At 37.6% G+C, this 18,161-nt stretch overlaps 3 protein-coding genes across 8 annotated transcripts; 1 reads left to right on the forward strand and 2 right to left on the reverse strand.

The window, feature by feature from the left end:
* Positions 1-2,645: 2,645 nt before the first annotated feature.
* On the reverse strand, positions 2,646-9,795 carry LOC132789356 (gonadotropin-releasing hormone receptor). 6 transcript variants are annotated; one of them, XR_009632724.1, is made up of 7 exons: positions 9,591-9,777; positions 7,477-7,765; positions 5,652-5,924; positions 5,450-5,549; positions 4,879-5,370; positions 3,136-4,284; positions 2,646-3,075 (listed from the first exon to the last, which is right to left on the reverse strand). XR_009632724.1 is itself a non-coding variant. In XM_060797533.1 (7 exons), the coding sequence occupies exons 2-7, from the start codon at positions 7,635-7,637 to the stop codon at positions 3,033-3,035; spliced, it is 1,458 nt and encodes a 485-aa protein (XP_060653516.1). In that variant the 5' UTR covers positions 7,638-7,765; positions 9,712-9,795; the 3' UTR covers positions 2,646-3,032. The 6 variants fall into 6 exon arrangements, 5 of the variants coding, with proteins under 5 accessions (XP_060653516.1, XP_060653432.1, XP_060653344.1 ...); XM_060797533.1 differs by having other exon boundaries at positions 3,896-4,284; positions 9,712-9,795; XM_060797449.1 differs by having other exon boundaries at positions 3,896-4,284; positions 9,600-9,777.
* A 1,764-nt stretch (positions 9,796-11,559) lies between these two features.
* On the forward strand, positions 11,560-13,274 carry LOC132790512 (protein Aatf). The gene is made up of 2 exons (XM_060799066.1): positions 11,560-13,003; positions 13,063-13,274. The coding sequence occupies exons 1-2, from the start codon at positions 11,652-11,654 to the stop codon at positions 13,160-13,162; spliced, it is 1,452 nt and encodes a 483-aa protein (XP_060655049.1). The 5' UTR covers positions 11,560-11,651; the 3' UTR covers positions 13,163-13,274.
* Positions 13,275-14,610: 1,336 nt separating this feature from the next.
* On the reverse strand, positions 14,611-18,155 carry LOC132790504 (homer protein homolog 2). The gene is given in 7 exon segments (XM_060799052.1): positions 14,611-15,136; positions 15,195-15,329; positions 15,392-15,664; positions 15,724-15,802; positions 15,864-16,330; positions 16,391-16,679; positions 17,993-18,155. Coding segments are annotated over 7 exon segments (1,668 nt in total). The 5' UTR covers positions 17,998-18,155; the 3' UTR covers positions 14,611-14,716.
* Positions 18,156-18,161: the final 6 nt, after the last annotated feature.

Genomic DNA, 18,161 nt, shown 5'->3' on the forward strand with positions numbered 1-18,161 from the left:
GCAAATTTGCGTAAGCGTTCACAGTGTTGCCAGACTGTTTGTGGCTTTAAGAAAAAAAGTAAAGAAACGAAAGATTAAAAATTGATCGATGACTTTTCAGTATTTTCGATTTGACCAGCATGATTAATAAATGCGACTTTAGTTATTATTTCAAATTCAATGATAGTTTACTCTCCATAAAATACAATTTATTATTGTGTAGGTGGAAATCCTGGACTTATCTACTTAATTGTTAATTGGATAGATAAAGATGTTTTGCAAATATCTTTTGTACTTAAGCAAGCGTTTAATTATCCAATTAAGCCCTCACATGAACACTAAAGTTTGCTCTTATTTTGAAATCGAAACCCAGTTGAGCAACAATGTTGCCCCCCTCGTTGACCATAAAGCACAGACTCGAAACCCTTTTTATGTATGCATTCCAAAAACATATCCCGGGCAATATACGCAACTTAAATGTGGAGGCCCTCTTTATACATGCATGCCCAGAAAAAAGGCTCATAAAACCGGCACGCTCTGCAATCATTAAAAACAACATCCAAAATACTCGTAAAAACTAGACCTCCTTCCCTTCCTTCTCTGCTTCATTCGAAGTAAGATAGTGCATGTGGCACCTATTAATGGTGCTACTTATGCACTACAAGTGGTGTCCCCGGGTGACCCCCCCGTTGCCGCCAATGCGTGACAACAAAGTGATGCGTAAAACGTCAGTTAACCTAAAAGGCAGCTTCAGATCTCTTCTCTTCTCGGAGTGGTACGACTAGTTCATCATTATGTCGCCGCCATGTCAAGCCCTGTCCGGACATTACTTATACGACGAGTAATACAATCGTACATATTTCATGGCGCTGTGTCGCACACCCAGATCCAGCCAGAGCTGATTCCCATCATCATCATCTTTATCATCGCTGCATATTTTGCCTGCTTGTCTGCTTGCTGCATTTTTGGACACGACGACCACTTGCTGAAATTTCATTATGTGCGTGATTTATAAATAAGCGACCTGGTGTGCGCCCCGATCGCGACTCTTTCGGTTAGAGATGGCTGCGTGTCAGGCGATTTAAGATAAATGCGACGTTGAAAAGCAATGTTCTGTTATAGATACTGAATAAATCCACCGCAACTAAAAGTTAAGAATAAATCTTTGGTCGTAGCACTAGCATGAACATAAATAAATAAAATGAAAATACTATAAATAATCAGTCAACGCAATATTCCAATATATATTTGCCTTGAATATATATACATATGTATGTACGAGTATAATTAAAAAAAAATCAAAATATTATATTTTATTTAATTCATTAAAATTTTGTCTTATGTTTTTCATCCTGTTAATTTATTTGGTTTCACAATTCACAATCAGATACATTTTTGGATTTCTCTAAAGAATTAGAAAAACGACAATCAAAATCTTGAAAACATGTTTATATTTATTTCATGTCAAATCCGAAAAATAGCGACCTTCTCACATTTGAGATAGTTTAACTGTACATCGTGAGCATTGCACGACTAAACACGACACGCGCTCGGCTCTAGTGGCTGTTATTGTTGTTGCTGTTGTTCCCAGCACAATCTTCGGCAACGACCCACGTACTTGGACGGCGCTACAACACAGCTTGCATGTTGACTACCCCTGGTGTTGTTGTTGTTTTTGTTGTTGCAGTTCATTTCGTATTAATCATAAAATTGTATTATTAACATGTTTATTTTTCGGTCTTCAAGTTTCGATTACAAACATTCCTCTGTTTATTGTACCTTAGTGTGTGTGTGTGTGTGTGTGTGTGTGTGCGAGTGTAGTTGTTTGCTTGCATGAAGTGTCTTGGGAACGCAGCTTTGTAGCGCAGTGTATCGAAAGTGAGCCACTTTCTAACACTGTAAGCAAGACGCTTCACTCACAGAGGAAATTGACTTTTATGCCTTTTGCCGGTTAATTGGGTTACTCGCAACTAGCAACTGGCAAACGCTTAAAAGTGTCACATGCGGCACGTGGGCAGGAGCATTATGACAGCCATAAATATTGCGACAACAAAGTAAATGAAAAGAGAACGTCTTTGGCTACCAAAATGTGGAAAGAAATTAACTCAAGACTAAGGGAGATTAATTAACCACAACTAGATGACGAAGTTTATTCTTGTAATGTTATATGATGCACAAAAGCGTATAGAAGTAACCTTAAAAAAGGATATTCATTTAGTCGCAAACAACTTCATTTTCATTTTCTTTGTTATGTAGTTTCTTTTTGGTCGCACTGCTATTTCAAAGTTCACAGCTGTACGTGAGGTCTGAGGAGAACAAAAGGCAAAAGACGACTACTACTATATCAAGAATAAAGGACGAATTTTATCAAAAACTTAACTTTCAAAACTTGCTCAAATAGAGAGAAGAGCCAATCATCGAATTCTCCTCTCTACCCTCAAATGGAACGGGTTTTCCATTCATCGCATATCTAATATCGTCTAATAAATATTTAAAAGCGCGCACACACACGATCATATAATTAACGTCATGGCAAGCCATAAAGCAAATGATTAACGTCGTCTTAACAAAAACATCCAATGCAAATAATGAAGCCAATGTGTTTGGTGGTGAATGAGGCGGGGCTTCTTTAGTCTAGGGCTAATCATTAAATACACATGTTGAGATTCTTTGTTGTTCGCTATTTTCTATAATTTAACAGTTGATATTCGGTTTTATGAATAAATTAATTTAAATTAAGCAATAAGACAACTAACTAGAGTATCTAATATTACGCGATATTACGTCGTACGTCTTAAGCGTATTTTATGATATCTTTTTAAGCATTTTAGCGGCCTAGACCAAAATATTTATTATTTTGATCTGGCGCATTTGTTAAACATTAACATTTTAATCTGTACCTTAAATGCAAAATCTCGCGAAGCAAATTAAAAAGCCTTTTGTTCTGAGCCGCCTCAAAGAAAAACACAGTAGCAACTCTTAATTAAGCCGTTTTGCTGTTTGTCATTGAAGATTAAATAGGCACACTCCGCACTCAAACTTTACGTCTTCATCTATGTCATTTTCCTGGCAGTTGAATCCATAAATTCGCCACAACTGTGAATATAGAAGCATTTAGTATTTAGCTCGCACTTGCCGAAAGGTTCTCAACTCAACTCTTTTCTGTTATTGTTGTTGATGAGTTGACACTAAATGATATATTATGGGGGTCTTTTGGTGAAGTGGGTTAGGTTTCACATTAGCATAGAGTTATTTCAAAACTCTGTGAATGAGCTTCAAGGTCGCCGCCAAGTGTATTGAGTTCTGAAGTATCTGCTATGCTAAACAATAGATAACTATCTTTTCTATGGGATATTTGCTTAGCTGATCTATTATATTGACCATCTTGATCTTTGTTACCTACTCATTATTCATACATTTTGTATTTCATTTCGCTTAAATATTCTGCTTATAGTGAAGCCCTATATCATAAAGCTGTCTTAGGAACGCTTCCTTTTCGTTAGATTTTTGATAGGAAATTTCAATCTGACCATATTAAGTATTCGTATAGTTGTCTAATCGATAATTAATTATTTCTCCGCTAAGATTTAAACAATTTACGATTATTTAATCGTTGGTTTTACAATTGCATCCTCGGCCCATGAACAGCTTTTAGACACTATTAAAGGCATTATTACCCCACGCCTGCCACTATCGAAGGCTAACCACAAAATCACTTTTCTATTGTGGCAACACTAAGCACCATGCCATAAGCTATGTTGCAACACCTTAGCGGGTCTATGTCTATGAGTCTATGGATTTGGACCGCAACATAAACACTGGAATTTATGCCGACAACTGTGCGAAAACCTAAATGAAAAGTGAAGTTGATGATGGGGCGTCATAAAAAGGCAAAACAGCAGCGAGACGACATTACTTCGGGCAGATGATGGGCGTCTTGGGCTGCTTGGTCTGTTTGCCTGTTTTGCTATGGTCGGATTGCTCCTGGCATTTAATGGTGACAACGCTGACGTCGTCATTAACATTCAGCATGATGACCGGGGGAGCTGAGGCAACCGGAGACGGTGCGTCGCCTGCAGCACCGTTTGTCTTTAAGCGCACCACATGCGCCAGCTTTGTGGTAGCCGCCACTGCAGCAGCCACCACATTGCCATTTCCATTGGCACTGGCATTGCGATGGCTATTCCCGTTGCCATTGCCATTTCCATTTCCATTTCCATTGGGCAACATGCTGATGGGTTTCTGCAGCAACTGATTGGACGAGTCCAGGCGATTCGATAGCGAAGTGTGACGATTGTTAACCGACTGTGGGTTGAGAGTAAAAGGCAATAGTTAAGTAGAAAGCATAGTAAAAACTTAACCCTCTGGTGAACTTAAGAACTACCTGATTTAATATTTAAGAAATTAATAATAATCAATATTGTTTAAATTGAGATACATATAATTTTCATCTCATCTAAATCCCACAACACTCTGTTATCTACTTTTTCTCTCTTGGTTTCGTTTGTTATTTAAGTAATAGCTTATCAATATACCAAGTTTAGTCGTCGGTATATTTTAGTATTTTTTGATAAATTAATATGATCAAGAATACTTAATATTTTTTTCAACTGCCAGCATCATACAACTCTTATGTTTAAATTTTAGCTAAACTAAAATTTTAGATTACCATATAATTCTATTAATATGTTATTCCTTTTTAATGTATGTATATCATTTAATAGAATGTGATAACTAAAATAATATATAGTTTTCAACCCATCTGAATTAATAAGAATTTAATAGAAAGTAAAATTCTTTAAAAATAAATTATGTTGTCTTGGGTACTAGAGGGTTAAGTTTGGAAAGAACTCATTAGACTGCTTAAAGAGTCAATTACAACTGGAATTTTGTACTTACCGTGTTGTTGTTATTGTTCATGCGTCCACGTATATTATAAAGTCCGTAGACCAGGGGATTCATGCACGAATTGGTCGACGCAAAGATGAAGAGCGCCTTGCGCACCAACGAGTTCACCTTGTGAACAGAGGACTTATCCAAGGAGTACCACATGCAGATAAAGTAGTAGGGAGTCCAGCAGATGATGAACACAATCACAATGGAGATGGTCATCTTGAGAGTGCGTTTCTTGGCCCGGCTGAGCACATCATCGTTGGAGCGACGAAAACGTTCGGCAATCACATCCTTGAGCACTCGCTGATTCTTGCGATAGATCTCCAGATAGATGGCGCCATAGCAATAGATGAAGGCAATCAATGGGAATGCGTACATGGCACACATTGTGGCCATCTGATAGAGCCAGTTGTGAAATTCGCTGACGAACGAATGGAAAATGACGCACTGAAAGTAGCCTTTGACGTTCGGATGCTCCTCCAGATGAAAGAGATAGGCCTAGTGTGTGTGTGTGTGTGTTTGTGTTTGAAAGGAAGCGATGACATTAATTGGTCTAACTAGAAGCTGCTTAACCCACCTGAGGAATGCTACAGATGACGGATCCCAGCCAAGCACAGGCCAACATGATGCGGCCCCGATTGTAGGATCGCTGTAGTGGCTTTAGTATGGCAAAGTATCTGGCGGAGCAAAAGTTTTGTCACAACAGTTTGACAGTTTGGTGTGTCGCCTTATCTGGCTATCAATTTGGTCCATTAGCGACATGGACGTCAACGACTCACCTGTCCAGCGATATGCAGACCATGACGAAGCTCGACAAGTAAAGTCCGAAGACGCGAAAGAAACTCATGAGACGGCACATTAAGTCGGTGGAACGCCACTGCACTGTCCAGGCCCACGCAATCTCGAGCGGCATCAGGAGGAACGTCACCATTAGATCCGCAATGGCCAAATGCATTAGCATGATGTCAATACGCAAGGGACCCCGCAAGCGGCGTTTGGTCAACAGATAGAGCACAGTGCTGTTGCCAATTGTTGAGATCACAAAGAGTATGCTGCGAATGGAAAATGGGAAAACGAGCAAAAGGTTGCAGCGATTAATCGGATAGCAGCAGCTGGCGAGACAACGCGGATAACGCATAACTCGAAGTGGGTGAGGGGAGATACACATGAGATATGACCTAAAATGTGGTAGAAGGGGTCGGAGACGGAGGCGAACTGCGTGGGTGTCTTCAGGCTTGATAAGTGGGTCGAGCAATTGAACGGATCATTGATTTGAATTGTGGTTGCAAAACTCTTAAGAGATACAATAAAGATATGACAACTCGGCTTTATGCCTGTAAACAAATGTAATGGATATTAACTGATTGCATATTGCTCATAAAAATGATTTGTAAGTAGATTATTTTAAAGTAAAAGTAAGAACTTATTTATATACATATAATATATTTTACATACATATTATATATTTTACTATTTATGTATGTATTGTTTACTAATATTGTATGTTAATATGTACTAATAGTATGTATTAGCTGAACGAATTAGACTTATTATAAGTATAAGCAAACCCTTTAATAATGTAATTGATTTAATACATTCATTATACTAAATAACTCGAAGCTGTCATTTACTGCGTATTACTAGATTAAGATGTCTCAACGGCAGACATTTACCTTATAAGAAACTAATTTTAAATTTCGAACCAGCAATATTTATGAACGACAAATATTAAAAAATATCTTTCTTTAAGAGATTAAAATTAATATGACAGCTTAGAATTGATTATTTATTAAGATTATTAATTATTCACAAGGCACATCCATAAATTAGAACTAATATAATTCAAATTTTTAAATGTTACAACTGGTTATTGATGATCATAGTATTTAATTAGCGTATTACACTATTACTTTTTAAAAACAACATACTTGCTTAACTGGATAGTAATTAAATCAATTCAATTTCTAATAAACTTAATGGCTATGAATCTTCGCCCTGTAAAATATAATATTATATATTCACTAACTAAACCAGCTCTTCTGTTAAATATTTACAACACATTGACTCATAAAGTTTATCAAGCCAAGCTCGAGATAAACAAACATTATTACTTAATTAATAATCCGGAATGAAATGCGAAGCACTTTCTACGGGTTTGTTAGACAATTTTATGAGCGCCAATCAGTTAAAGTGATCTCTGTAAATTTCGAATCACTCTATTAAAGTGAACCCTACGCTGAACCAGAGCGTTCAAATTCCAAGTGAAAATTATTAAATCTCAGACATATTGACATGCAAACGACATGATTTATATTTATTTATAAGCACATCTACATCCACATCCACATCGAGATCGAGCATCAACACCTACACCTACACACAGCCCAGAGTGACTGATAAGTTTAGAAAAGTGCATAGACAATCGACCCTTATCAGCGTGAATAGCCAAAGTACCAAAGTACAATAACGCGGGCTTGGGACTCACTGTGTGGGTGATCTCACTTGGTCTGCTGAGTAGGAAGTCGACTCTCTAACAAGCAACAATCATCAAGCAATGGGTATAAATATATAATATTATAGTAAGCATACACTTTTCTCACTCACCTGTAGACCGTGATGGATAGACGATGGCCATCATTGAAGATCATATCCTTTGAGAGATGCATTGTGCCGTTGGTATTGTTCACATTTGACCAATCACTTAGAATGCGGTGATCGTTTTCAAACTCATTCACTTCGCCGGCCTGAGCCATATTTTCATACATACACACTGCAACACCGCAATTTTCAGAAGGTTTTCTTCACACTCTCCAAAAACAATTAGGCGATTCAATTGATAGGTAATAAAACGGGCAAATCAAAGGTTCTCTTCACTCTATGTCGCTACAGTGCCCTATAAATTTGTTTATTTTATTATTAATTAAATTCCATTTTAAGCAGCACTAAACATTTTATTGTTATAAGGAAAATTAATGGAATTTCCAAGTGTTTATATTCGGTCAAAATAAATTATGAACCCATCAAACAGAAGGAAACAATAAAAAATAATATTATTGCTTGTGCTTCACAGAAATAATAATGTTTATTATAAAATTATGGTCGATCTTGCTTATTAAAATAATTGTGGTATATACAAATAATTTATTTTGTTGCTAACCGGGAGTATATAAATATTATGTATACGCAGTGAGTATGCTATAATACCCTGAAAATCAATTTTAGTGTTTTTTGAATGAATTATATGTTTGTTTATTTATTTTGCATATTATTTATTTATATTTTATATTTAGTTTGTATTGTTAAACTAAATCTAGTTGCATCTCTGCTTTCATCGGAGCATTTTACGTAAACATTTTTACTTTATTCGAGGGCCTGTCAATTAGGACACGAGTTAGAACAAGTGTGCAACAGATACGGCAACAGTGATTAGTTGACTTGCAAATACTCTAACCGCATATAAGCAACATAAACCAGTTTTTTAGATTTCATTCTCACAAAGTTTTTCAAGCATTTTAAATACTAGCTATGAAGCGCTTTCCCACTTGCGATTATTTAATAGCTCTACCTTAGTGCACTTGTAAAACGCTTTAATGTATCTATAGTACATATGTGTATGGTTGTTATTATTTTTTTGCGATTCAGCAAAATGGCTGTGTTTTTCATTCCGTTTGTCAGCCTCGCCTGATAATCACAAAAAACAACAGAAAATGAGACTGAAACAGTAACGGGAGATGCAGCATGCTTAAGTATATCATAACTCATCCTGGATGGCTTCCCTCCCCAAGTAATTTCACCATTTCTGATAGCATTTACTCTCAATTATTTCACCACTTGATTAATTAATACAACTCAAATGCTTCGACAGAAGTTTGTCTATAAGCTGATGTTGTTTTGATTCATTTTGTTTATTTGTCGAATGCATTTTTTAATGCTAGAAATTGTTTTTGACCTTGAACTAATTTTTTACTCTCCCATAATATGGGAATGTTTTCTTAAAGTGATAATAAAAATTTCCACTTATGCTTTAGCTCTGTTTTGTTTTTCTGGTCTTTCGTAATAAATGTGGAATTATTGCTCTCAGTCATCGAGTAGCTTATTAATCTGTTAATCAATTGCGCTCAATGGGACAAGATGCTCACTCAATCGACAGGCGGCAACCACAATCATTATCTACGCGTGATGATTGCTGGAGCAGCAACAAAACAAATGCCTCTCACCGCATTAATCCTTGAGTGTGCTTGTTTGTGTTCGTTTGAGCATTTTCAGCAGTACACAAATTCATTGTTTATTTTTCTTTAATCGCACAGTGTTTGTCGGCCTTTGAACTTTTTCTCTACGAGTATGTGCTGCTAGAATCATGGAAAATCTGATAAAAATAAAATCGAGGGGCTCGACGCTTCAACATAAACGAAATTACGTGTAAATTTAAAAAATAAGAAAAGTATTGTTTCCCAGCTAGTTTCTACTACTAAACATTTGGTGAGCTGTTGTCCAGCACAAAGTAAATCAGTTTACGAAAAGGATTGTAGGCGCAATCAGTGATTACGTCTAGATTACACTTCGCTTGCATTTATTTTCCTGTTATTCGTTTAATAGCTCTTAATGTTTTTTATTTCCGTTTTGTTTTCAATTTTCTAAACACGCGGGCACACCGTGAGCAAGACGTATAATATGTATGCATGTTTTGTGTTTGTATTTAAATTCGATTATTTGCACACCTCACGCACCAACACCAACACAACACGTTTCACATGCAAAGCGAACGCCGATCAGTTTACAACACTGGCAGCAGTGCCACCCACCGTCTGGCTCGCTATCGAGATTGCATTTGTTGCGTACGTTTTTCTAGTAATTAATAGTTTTACTCGATCTCTTTGCGGTATTTGCACCGTGGACGGCGTACAGGAACTGACTGAATTGTTGGGGCGGCTGTGAGGGCAGCTGATGCTGCCGTGAAATCGAAATCTCGACAACAACTGATAATCTCTGTGGAGCTCCCGCTGACCGTTCTAGCACTTTGATGTAGTTGGCAACGCTATACGCGATTGATAACAGCAAACGACCCCAAAATGGCACAAGTGTGAGTGTGTGTATGTTCTTGTGTTTGTGTGTGAATCTGTGTGTGTTTGTAAAGCCCGCCCGCATAAAATGACAGATTTATCAATGCGTAGACGCAGCTGTTGCTGTCTGTGTGTAATTCAAAGTTCGCCTCGCGTTCGTCTGACTCCTGATCACCGAAATGCGAAACAGAAACGTGTCTTATCAACATTGAGACGAGGCGAGTCGAGAGCGTGTCTCGAATAATACCTATTACGTTATCAACGGTCACTATGTCTGGGCTGCGTCTTGACTTTGCCTCCTCAAATTTAATGCACGATCAAGAAATCACTCAAATATACAAAAGTATACGTATATTATGTATACGCAGCGTCAAACAATACTGCGCAATTTGTATCCTTTTCCGGGAAACACTTCTGATTACTTTGGCTGCCCGTTGGCATCTGTTTGGAGCCGCACTTCTGCACTTTTCAAGGTTAACCACATTTGCCGATGGGGTGATTGCCGAGTCGCAATTTGCCAACATTTCATTAAATGTAATGACCGCAAATGGGTTTGCAACAAAAGGATTTCAAGTTCATGTTCACATTTCATGACAGGCCAAAGCCCGCTATTGTATGCTACGCTGTATGTGTGGGTGAGTGTGATATGTATACATGTGCATGTGTAAGTGCGTGTGTGCGAACCGTTATCAAGATGCACCTGTGGCGATAAGGCAGCATTTTGTCGATTTTAATGAGGCCGCTTGTGGCGAAGCACTGCCTTCAAGAATATTAAATTAACAATTAAATCAAAATAAATACATAAATGTGAATCATGTTGTGTGTTTTATATTATGTGTCAGCTATTGAACTTAAGATACTCGAAAAACTTGCTGTACATTTTGGTGAATATTTATGTTATTATCCATTGTCTAACATTTGAGGGAAACTACGATTGCGCAGTTATAAAATTATAATTTTTAATAACTTTTTTTGATGCCTAAATGTATGCAACGCATTTATATGATTTGTCTTCTACAGTAATTCAAATATTATATTTTTGGAAATTTGAAATATCTTTTTTTATTAATTTCTTACTTGCTTAAGTTTCTACATTAAGATAAAAGTTATATATTTTAGTTTATTTTTATATTATTAAAATAAAGATAAGACGTATACTATTAGTAATACGACAAATTACGAACTGTTCGTAATACATAATTATATTTTCTCAGAGAACATTTTGCTTAAAAAAGAGAGCCAGTAACATTTTCATATTTCATTGTTGGTAATAAAAATAACAAATTAAGTATTATAATCTCGTCGTTTTATAAATATTGTTCCTATTTAATATTATTTGCTATAAGAAATTGCAATTACATTTATTGTGTATACATTTTTGGGTTCAAAAAGCATCTATTATAATTTATTGAAATTCTTTTCGTGTTATTCATTTGTAAAATACAGTTAATATTTTGGAAAAATTATATTTTTTAATACTGATAGATATTTAAATTAATAAATAGATAAATAATAAATAATTTGAATGGCGACAAGAAAAATACGGATTTCACAAAAACCGTTTTAAAAATATACCAATATACCATTTTAAATTATCGATATATCGATAGCCAACGTGCACCATCTCTATAGACCGACGTTTCACGTGCTGAGAAGGTTGTTACTCGGTGATTGGAAATTATTATTTGTTGAAAAATTAGTGAAAATCAACCAATTATAATGAGTAAATCAAAGAAAAAGCAACCACAAACGGTTGCAGATAAAGTGACTAAACTGCTCGCACATCCCAACGATAGCGACAGCGAGGATGAGTCGGACATTGATGTGTCTACTGCAACACGCTTAGTTGAATTCGACGATGAATACGATTTGCCCGATGCACGCAGCAGCGATTTTCGAAAGCGAAATGTGAAATTGTTGTCAGAGCAGAGCGAACGCTACAAAGGAAAGATCTCAAGTCGCAAGGAACTGGAAGAGGAGGAGGAGGAAAGCGATGATGAGGTGGCCTATGAAGAGAGTGATACAGATGAGGAGGAATCCGCCGCAATGGAGGCATTTAGCAAGAAGCTGAAGGTGGCGAAATCAGCTAATAATGATGATCAGAGTGAGGACAGCAGCTTAGATGAGTATCAAAAGGCAGATGCTAATGATGACAACGATAGTGAGGAAGATGAGCAGGAAGATGAAGATGATGATGATGACGACGATGATGACGAGGAAGATGATGATGGTGATGACTCGGAGGAAGAGAATGACGACGCCATGGACACCAGCGGCCTCATGACTCAAAGCAATCAACAAGCTGAGATTCAGAAAGGAGTCTGTGTGCAGAATCAACTTCGTATTTGGGAACGCCTCCTGGAACTGCGCATCAACACACAAAAGATCACCACCAAGGCGAATCTGCTGCCTCCGCCGGAGACACTCCAAGTGGCCAAAGCCAGCAATGAAGAGCTGCAAACAGTACTTGCTGAAGCAGAGGGTCGCAGCAGCAAGTTGTTGCAACAACTGCTCGCGCTCCAAGCTGCTCTCTTGCAACAGAACAGTGAAATGCGACAGACCCTGAAGCGACCCCCACCACAGACAGCTGAAGAGAATGGGGAACCATCAAATAAACGCTTTGCCAAGCAACTGCAGACCCAATTCCAAGGGATGCGCCAACAACGTAATGAGATTTTGCTCAAGTGGGATGATCGCACCAAGCTGCTGACACCGGGAGCAGGCGTAAAGAGAAAATCGCTTCAGGAGGATTACGACATACTCAAGAAGATCGACAGTTCGCTGGCCAATCGGCAGGTGCTGGTGGAGAAATCACAGACACTCAAAAACACTCAACAGCAGCAGCCACAGCGAGTGGAAGGAGGCGAAGAAACTGAACAGATCGAGCGTAATCCAAATATCTATGATGACAGCGACTTCTATCATCAGCAGTTGCGGGAACTCATTGAGTACAAGGCGAGCACGACGTCAAACATGAGCGACATTACCAAACAGTTTGTGGAGCTGCAGAAGTTGCGTCAGAAGATGAAAAAGAAGGTGGACACAAGGGCCAGCAAAGGCAGGAAACTGCGGTAAGCATAATATAAAATTATAAACCGGACTTACTTTCTAATTCATTAATTAATTACAGTTATGTGGTACACAACAAGCTCATCAATTTCATGGCACCCAACGATTCCAGCGATTGGACAGAAGCAAAAACAGAGCTTTATAAATCATTGTTTGTTTAACAAGCTCAAAAATATGTATAGTTAAGACTTTGATTTGTAGTATATTGAATAAATGTTCAATTAGTTTCATTGTTGTAATTAAACTTATGCAGAAAAATAAAAACTGTTGCACATTTAATCATATCGAATTTTATTTTTATTTATTTCATATGTTTGTTTACTTTTAACTGCTAAATTTTTGTATGTTCAACATTTGCTTCGTTTATTATTTGATTTATTTATATTTTATTTATTAACTGGGATAGTTGATGCAAAAAAACAAACGAACGAACGGTCAAATTGCATAACAATATGGCATCAAAATAACCGTTTTTTCCCATTTCCGTTTCGACTTGCGTTTGGTTTTGTTCTTGTTTTTATTGTGGAGGGGGAGATTGCGTATTGATATTATTTACTTGTATTTGCTTTGTGTATGTTTTTGCAGTTGCAGTTGCAGTTGTTATTCCACTTTGCTTCTCTTGTTGTTCATTAGATACATATGTATATAATATATATATATATATATATATATATATATATATATATAATTTGTTAATATATTAAACTAGTTTTTCCACTGATGCACGTACATACTTGACTTGGTATTCGTTTAATTTACTTTTTCTAGTTTCGTATTTTTTCGCTTATTTGCATTTTATAAAATTATTCTTATTATTCTTGTATGTGATTTTTAGTATCTTTTTCGTCGTCTAAGTCATTGTTAGTTAATGTTTAATTGCAATAAATAAGATAAGATAAAGCAAATACATGCTAATTATAGCTTTGGAAATACACACTTATTATGACGACAATGATAATCAAAAAAAAATAAATAAAACGAAATACAATTTTGATTTAAAATTAAATTATTTTTAAATTGGTAATAATAAATAATAGTTACATGGCTAGGTATTTTTTTGAAAATATCCAAAAGGTGACCTATATATATATATATATTAAAAATACTAGAAAACTTCGAGCACTTCTATAAAATAATTGTCATCATTAGTTTTGTAAAAAAGGTTTGTTATGCCCATTTGAAAGGCCTTTTTAGGGTACGAAAAGGTGATGATTAATATTAATGGAGATGGGTATGGGGTGTATACATTGACAAGCTCTCATTAAAAATTAATTAACAATTAGCAGAAAGTATATAGAGCACATCATCATAATATCAATGAATAATTGTTATGTTATGTTGTTTTTTTTTATATAAATGTATATTGCACTGAAATGCGCACGAGAATTTATAATTTGCTTTCGACTTAAATGCTACAAAAATACCACACAAACGACACAGACAAATGCATACAAATTTTGCGAAATGACATAAATAAATACTGGGCGTTTTGTTTTGTTCTTGATCGACTCAAAGGTGTTAATACCGAAAGATTTTTAAAATACATACACATATATAAACCTACGATTTGGGCTGGTTTTGGTGCTGAGGATGTGAGTGGAGCTTTGTAGTTGCGATGTGTTTCGTTTCGTTTTGTGTTTGTTCTTGTAAAACTACTACCAAATATAAAGATTACAAAAAGAAAATGCTAAGTGTCGTCTGCTTATGAATTTTGCCTAATTGTTAATGGAATTCTTCAGCAGCAGGGGCAGCCCAGTTTTGGTTTTTGATTTGGAAACGAGTATGGTGGCAGTTTTGGTGCCAGCAGCAGCTACAGCAGCGCCACTGGAAGCGGCAGCAGCAGCTGCATCAGTGACCGATGTGCTGGGTCTTGGCATCACGACGACAGACTGCATCAACTGGCGCTGATGTAGCTCCTGCAACAGGGCCGAATGTTTATCCAGTGCCTGCAGCTGTGCTGAGTTCTGTGTCTCGTAGAGCGACGACTGCAGCTGAGTGTGTATAGAGGTGACATTGGAGAGAGTGCTCTCTGCCTCAGCCGTTAGAAAATTGCTTAAATAACGTTTACTAGTTGTGGTTGTTGTCGATGATGTCGTTGTAGTGGTTGCCATTGTAGTCTGTTCCTGCGCTGAAACCTGCAAGGACCAATGACCAATTATAATCACATTAAGCTGCAACAATTTGTGAGCTCACCTTTCTGTTTACACCCGACTCTGTGTCTCAAGTGCACTTGGCGGGATGTATAACATTCTCCATATCCTTTTGCACCGCATAAAGTTCCGACAAACTTTTGGCAAACAGCACATTCAGTTCACTCATCTTGGCCAGCTGTAAAAAAGAAAGATTCTCAGTTAGCATCTCAATTATTGCATCCGAATTTTGTGACTCACAGTTTGATCATTGCATTTTTCACGTAAATTCATATTGGCTGTTTTAAGCTCTAGTTCATGCTGAAGAAGCTCCGCTTGAAGCGTCTCTGTACGCGCCTTGAGAGCGGCCACCTCTCGACGCAGCTCATCCTCAGTAGCCCCACCAGCAGCGCCTGAGGCACCACCAGCAGCTCCACCCACTCGCAGCAGATCCATTTCGCGCTTAAGACGTATATTCTCCTCCTTGTAAGTATGCAGTTGACGCTTCCATTCATCCACATTGGCCGTGGATTCCTATAAAACAAAATTAATGAGTAATGAGGGAAACTTGACAAATTGTTTAATAAACGCACCTGCAAAGCGCTCGTCAGGCGTATGTTATTGTTCTTCAAGGTGGCCAACTCAATTTCCCACTTCTTGGCATTAGCGCAGCTGCAAAAATGCAACAAATATTAATTGTGTTTTCAATTTGGCCAACAGAATGCTTAGCTACCTTTGCGCCAGGGCCATTTTCAGGCGTTCGTTTTCATATTTGAGCTGCTGCTCAGCCGTAGCACCCGCTCCTGGACCAGTGTGCATGCCCACAATGCTGCCACCCGATGAGATTGTGATGCCACCTCCTCCACCACCGCCGCCACCAGCAACTGCAGCATTTGCTGTGCCCATGGTGGGCTGTGGCGAGGGCGTGGCCGAACCAATATCCTGCTTGCCATCACAAGTGTTGAGCAACTTGTGCGACGGACTATCCGGATTGGCGTTCTGTGTGTTCGTATTACTCAAATTGGGAGGTTCAACCGTATGTGGATCGATGGCTGTGTTATCATTTTGCATGGCGCCGACAGCACGTCCAGAAATCGGAGATGTATTCGCCGATGTTGTGGGCGTAACAGCATTGGAGCCATTCGCCGATTTCATAGCATTCTTCGTGGCCTCTTTAACCTCTTGGAATTTCTCCACAAACTAAAAAAATACAAAAATAAATTAGTGAAGTGTGAAAAGACCGAATCCTATGCAGCGTACCTTAGTGAGCTCCGCTTCGGAGGAGAAGCCCAATCCATAGACAGTGTTTGCGCGCACATCACTCCATTGGCCAAACTTTTGCGAGGTCTGTGTGAATGTCATGCTAGGCGTAATCGTTGAATTGATAACAGCCTTGGTGCCCTCGACGCTGATGATGCGATACAGATTCCGTGAGCTGTCGTAGAAGAAGCTCACGTTGACCGCTTTCATGCTCGCCGTGATCCATGTGCGTTTCGTCTTTGGATCAATGTGAAACACATGCGCTTGGCAAGTGAAAATCGGTTGTTCGCTGTCGCAGCGGGTATACAAAAAATTAAAGTGGAAGATGATGAGAAATAGCACAAACACAACCACAACACCCACAGGTGATTAATTAAAAATTCCATTAAAATTCTTCACCACGTCGGCTTAATATTTAATTGCGCTAAGAGAGTGAGAGAGGGGAATAAATATGCGAGCATGCTGGAAATGCCAATTGGAACTCTATGTAAGGAAGAGTAGTTACCCAAATCGAAATAAAATTCGATGAGCTAATAAAATAAGTTATTTGACATAATCACACAAGATTGCAATAACATTTAATTGAATTCAATTAAAAAAGTTGGCCGATTGTTATAAAACTTTAAAAGAAAATAAAATTATATATGTAGCAGGATTTGAAATTGATCTTAGCCAGTGAATACTGTAATAATTATTATTATTCAATAGTTAATTTAACTAAATTACATAATTCACATTTTTCTGATCAGACATTAATATTATATTGAGTGAATACAATTAATATATTAATCAGAACTTAATTTGATGTCAATTTTTAAAATATTTGATTGATTTGTCAATTGATTATTGAATTGAAGTAAATTGATGATCAAGTTCATATTGGTCAGTGACTACTGTAATCGGTATCTTATCATATAGTAGTAGTATTAGGTACAACTTAATGCGAATTCTTCAGATAAACATTCAATATAATTAATGGGTTTGTCTAAGTCAGATAAATAGTTTCGCCATATCAAGTTGCAGTCATGGAAACGTCGTTTTAAAGGCTTTAAGCGAAAATAGATTTGCCATTGTATGTTGCTGCTGTTGTAGTTGTTATTGATGTTGTCGGCACCATGTCATTGGCATTGTTGTTCTTGGTGACGGGTTCGTTGTTGCGTGGTGAGGGGGAGGGAGGGACGGCAGTGTTGGCTGCCTTGGCGACTAAATTGCATTATGCGCTTAAGTGTTTTGTAGCCTCGTTTTGATTTTGCTCAAGTTTACTGCACACACACATATATATGTATACACACATATATACAGATAAACGCACGCACAAACAGACACACACAAACATTACACATACAGATATAATTGGTATCGACGGGCGGCGTTTGGCAGCCTACACACAACACACCTACAAGAAGTCGTATAGCATCAATTCACATTGTTGTATATAACACACATATTTACACCTCCGACGCCGCCCGCTACACACAATAAAGCAACAACAACAACAACGGCAGTAGCAGCAACAACAACAGCAGCAGGAGCAGCAAGGAAAACGTCGGCGTCGATTTTTCACACAATTCGATGTCGCTTTGAAATACTTTGCGCACTTACCCCATTTTATTTTATTGCTGCAGCGCTCAATTGGCTTCACTAGCAACCCGTTAAACACTATGCTAATCGTTTGATTTTATTAATAATTACACTAAAAAATAAAACACAAATGAGGTGCTTTCTGTGTGTAAAAACTGTAGGCAATGCGGCTAAAACTGTGAGCCATGAC

This window comes from Drosophila nasuta, chromosome 2L (assembly GCF_023558535.2).
Source record: "Drosophila nasuta strain 15112-1781.00 chromosome 2L, ASM2355853v1, whole genome shotgun sequence".
Classification (NCBI taxonomy): domain Eukaryota; kingdom Metazoa; phylum Arthropoda; class Insecta; order Diptera; family Drosophilidae; genus Drosophila; species Drosophila nasuta.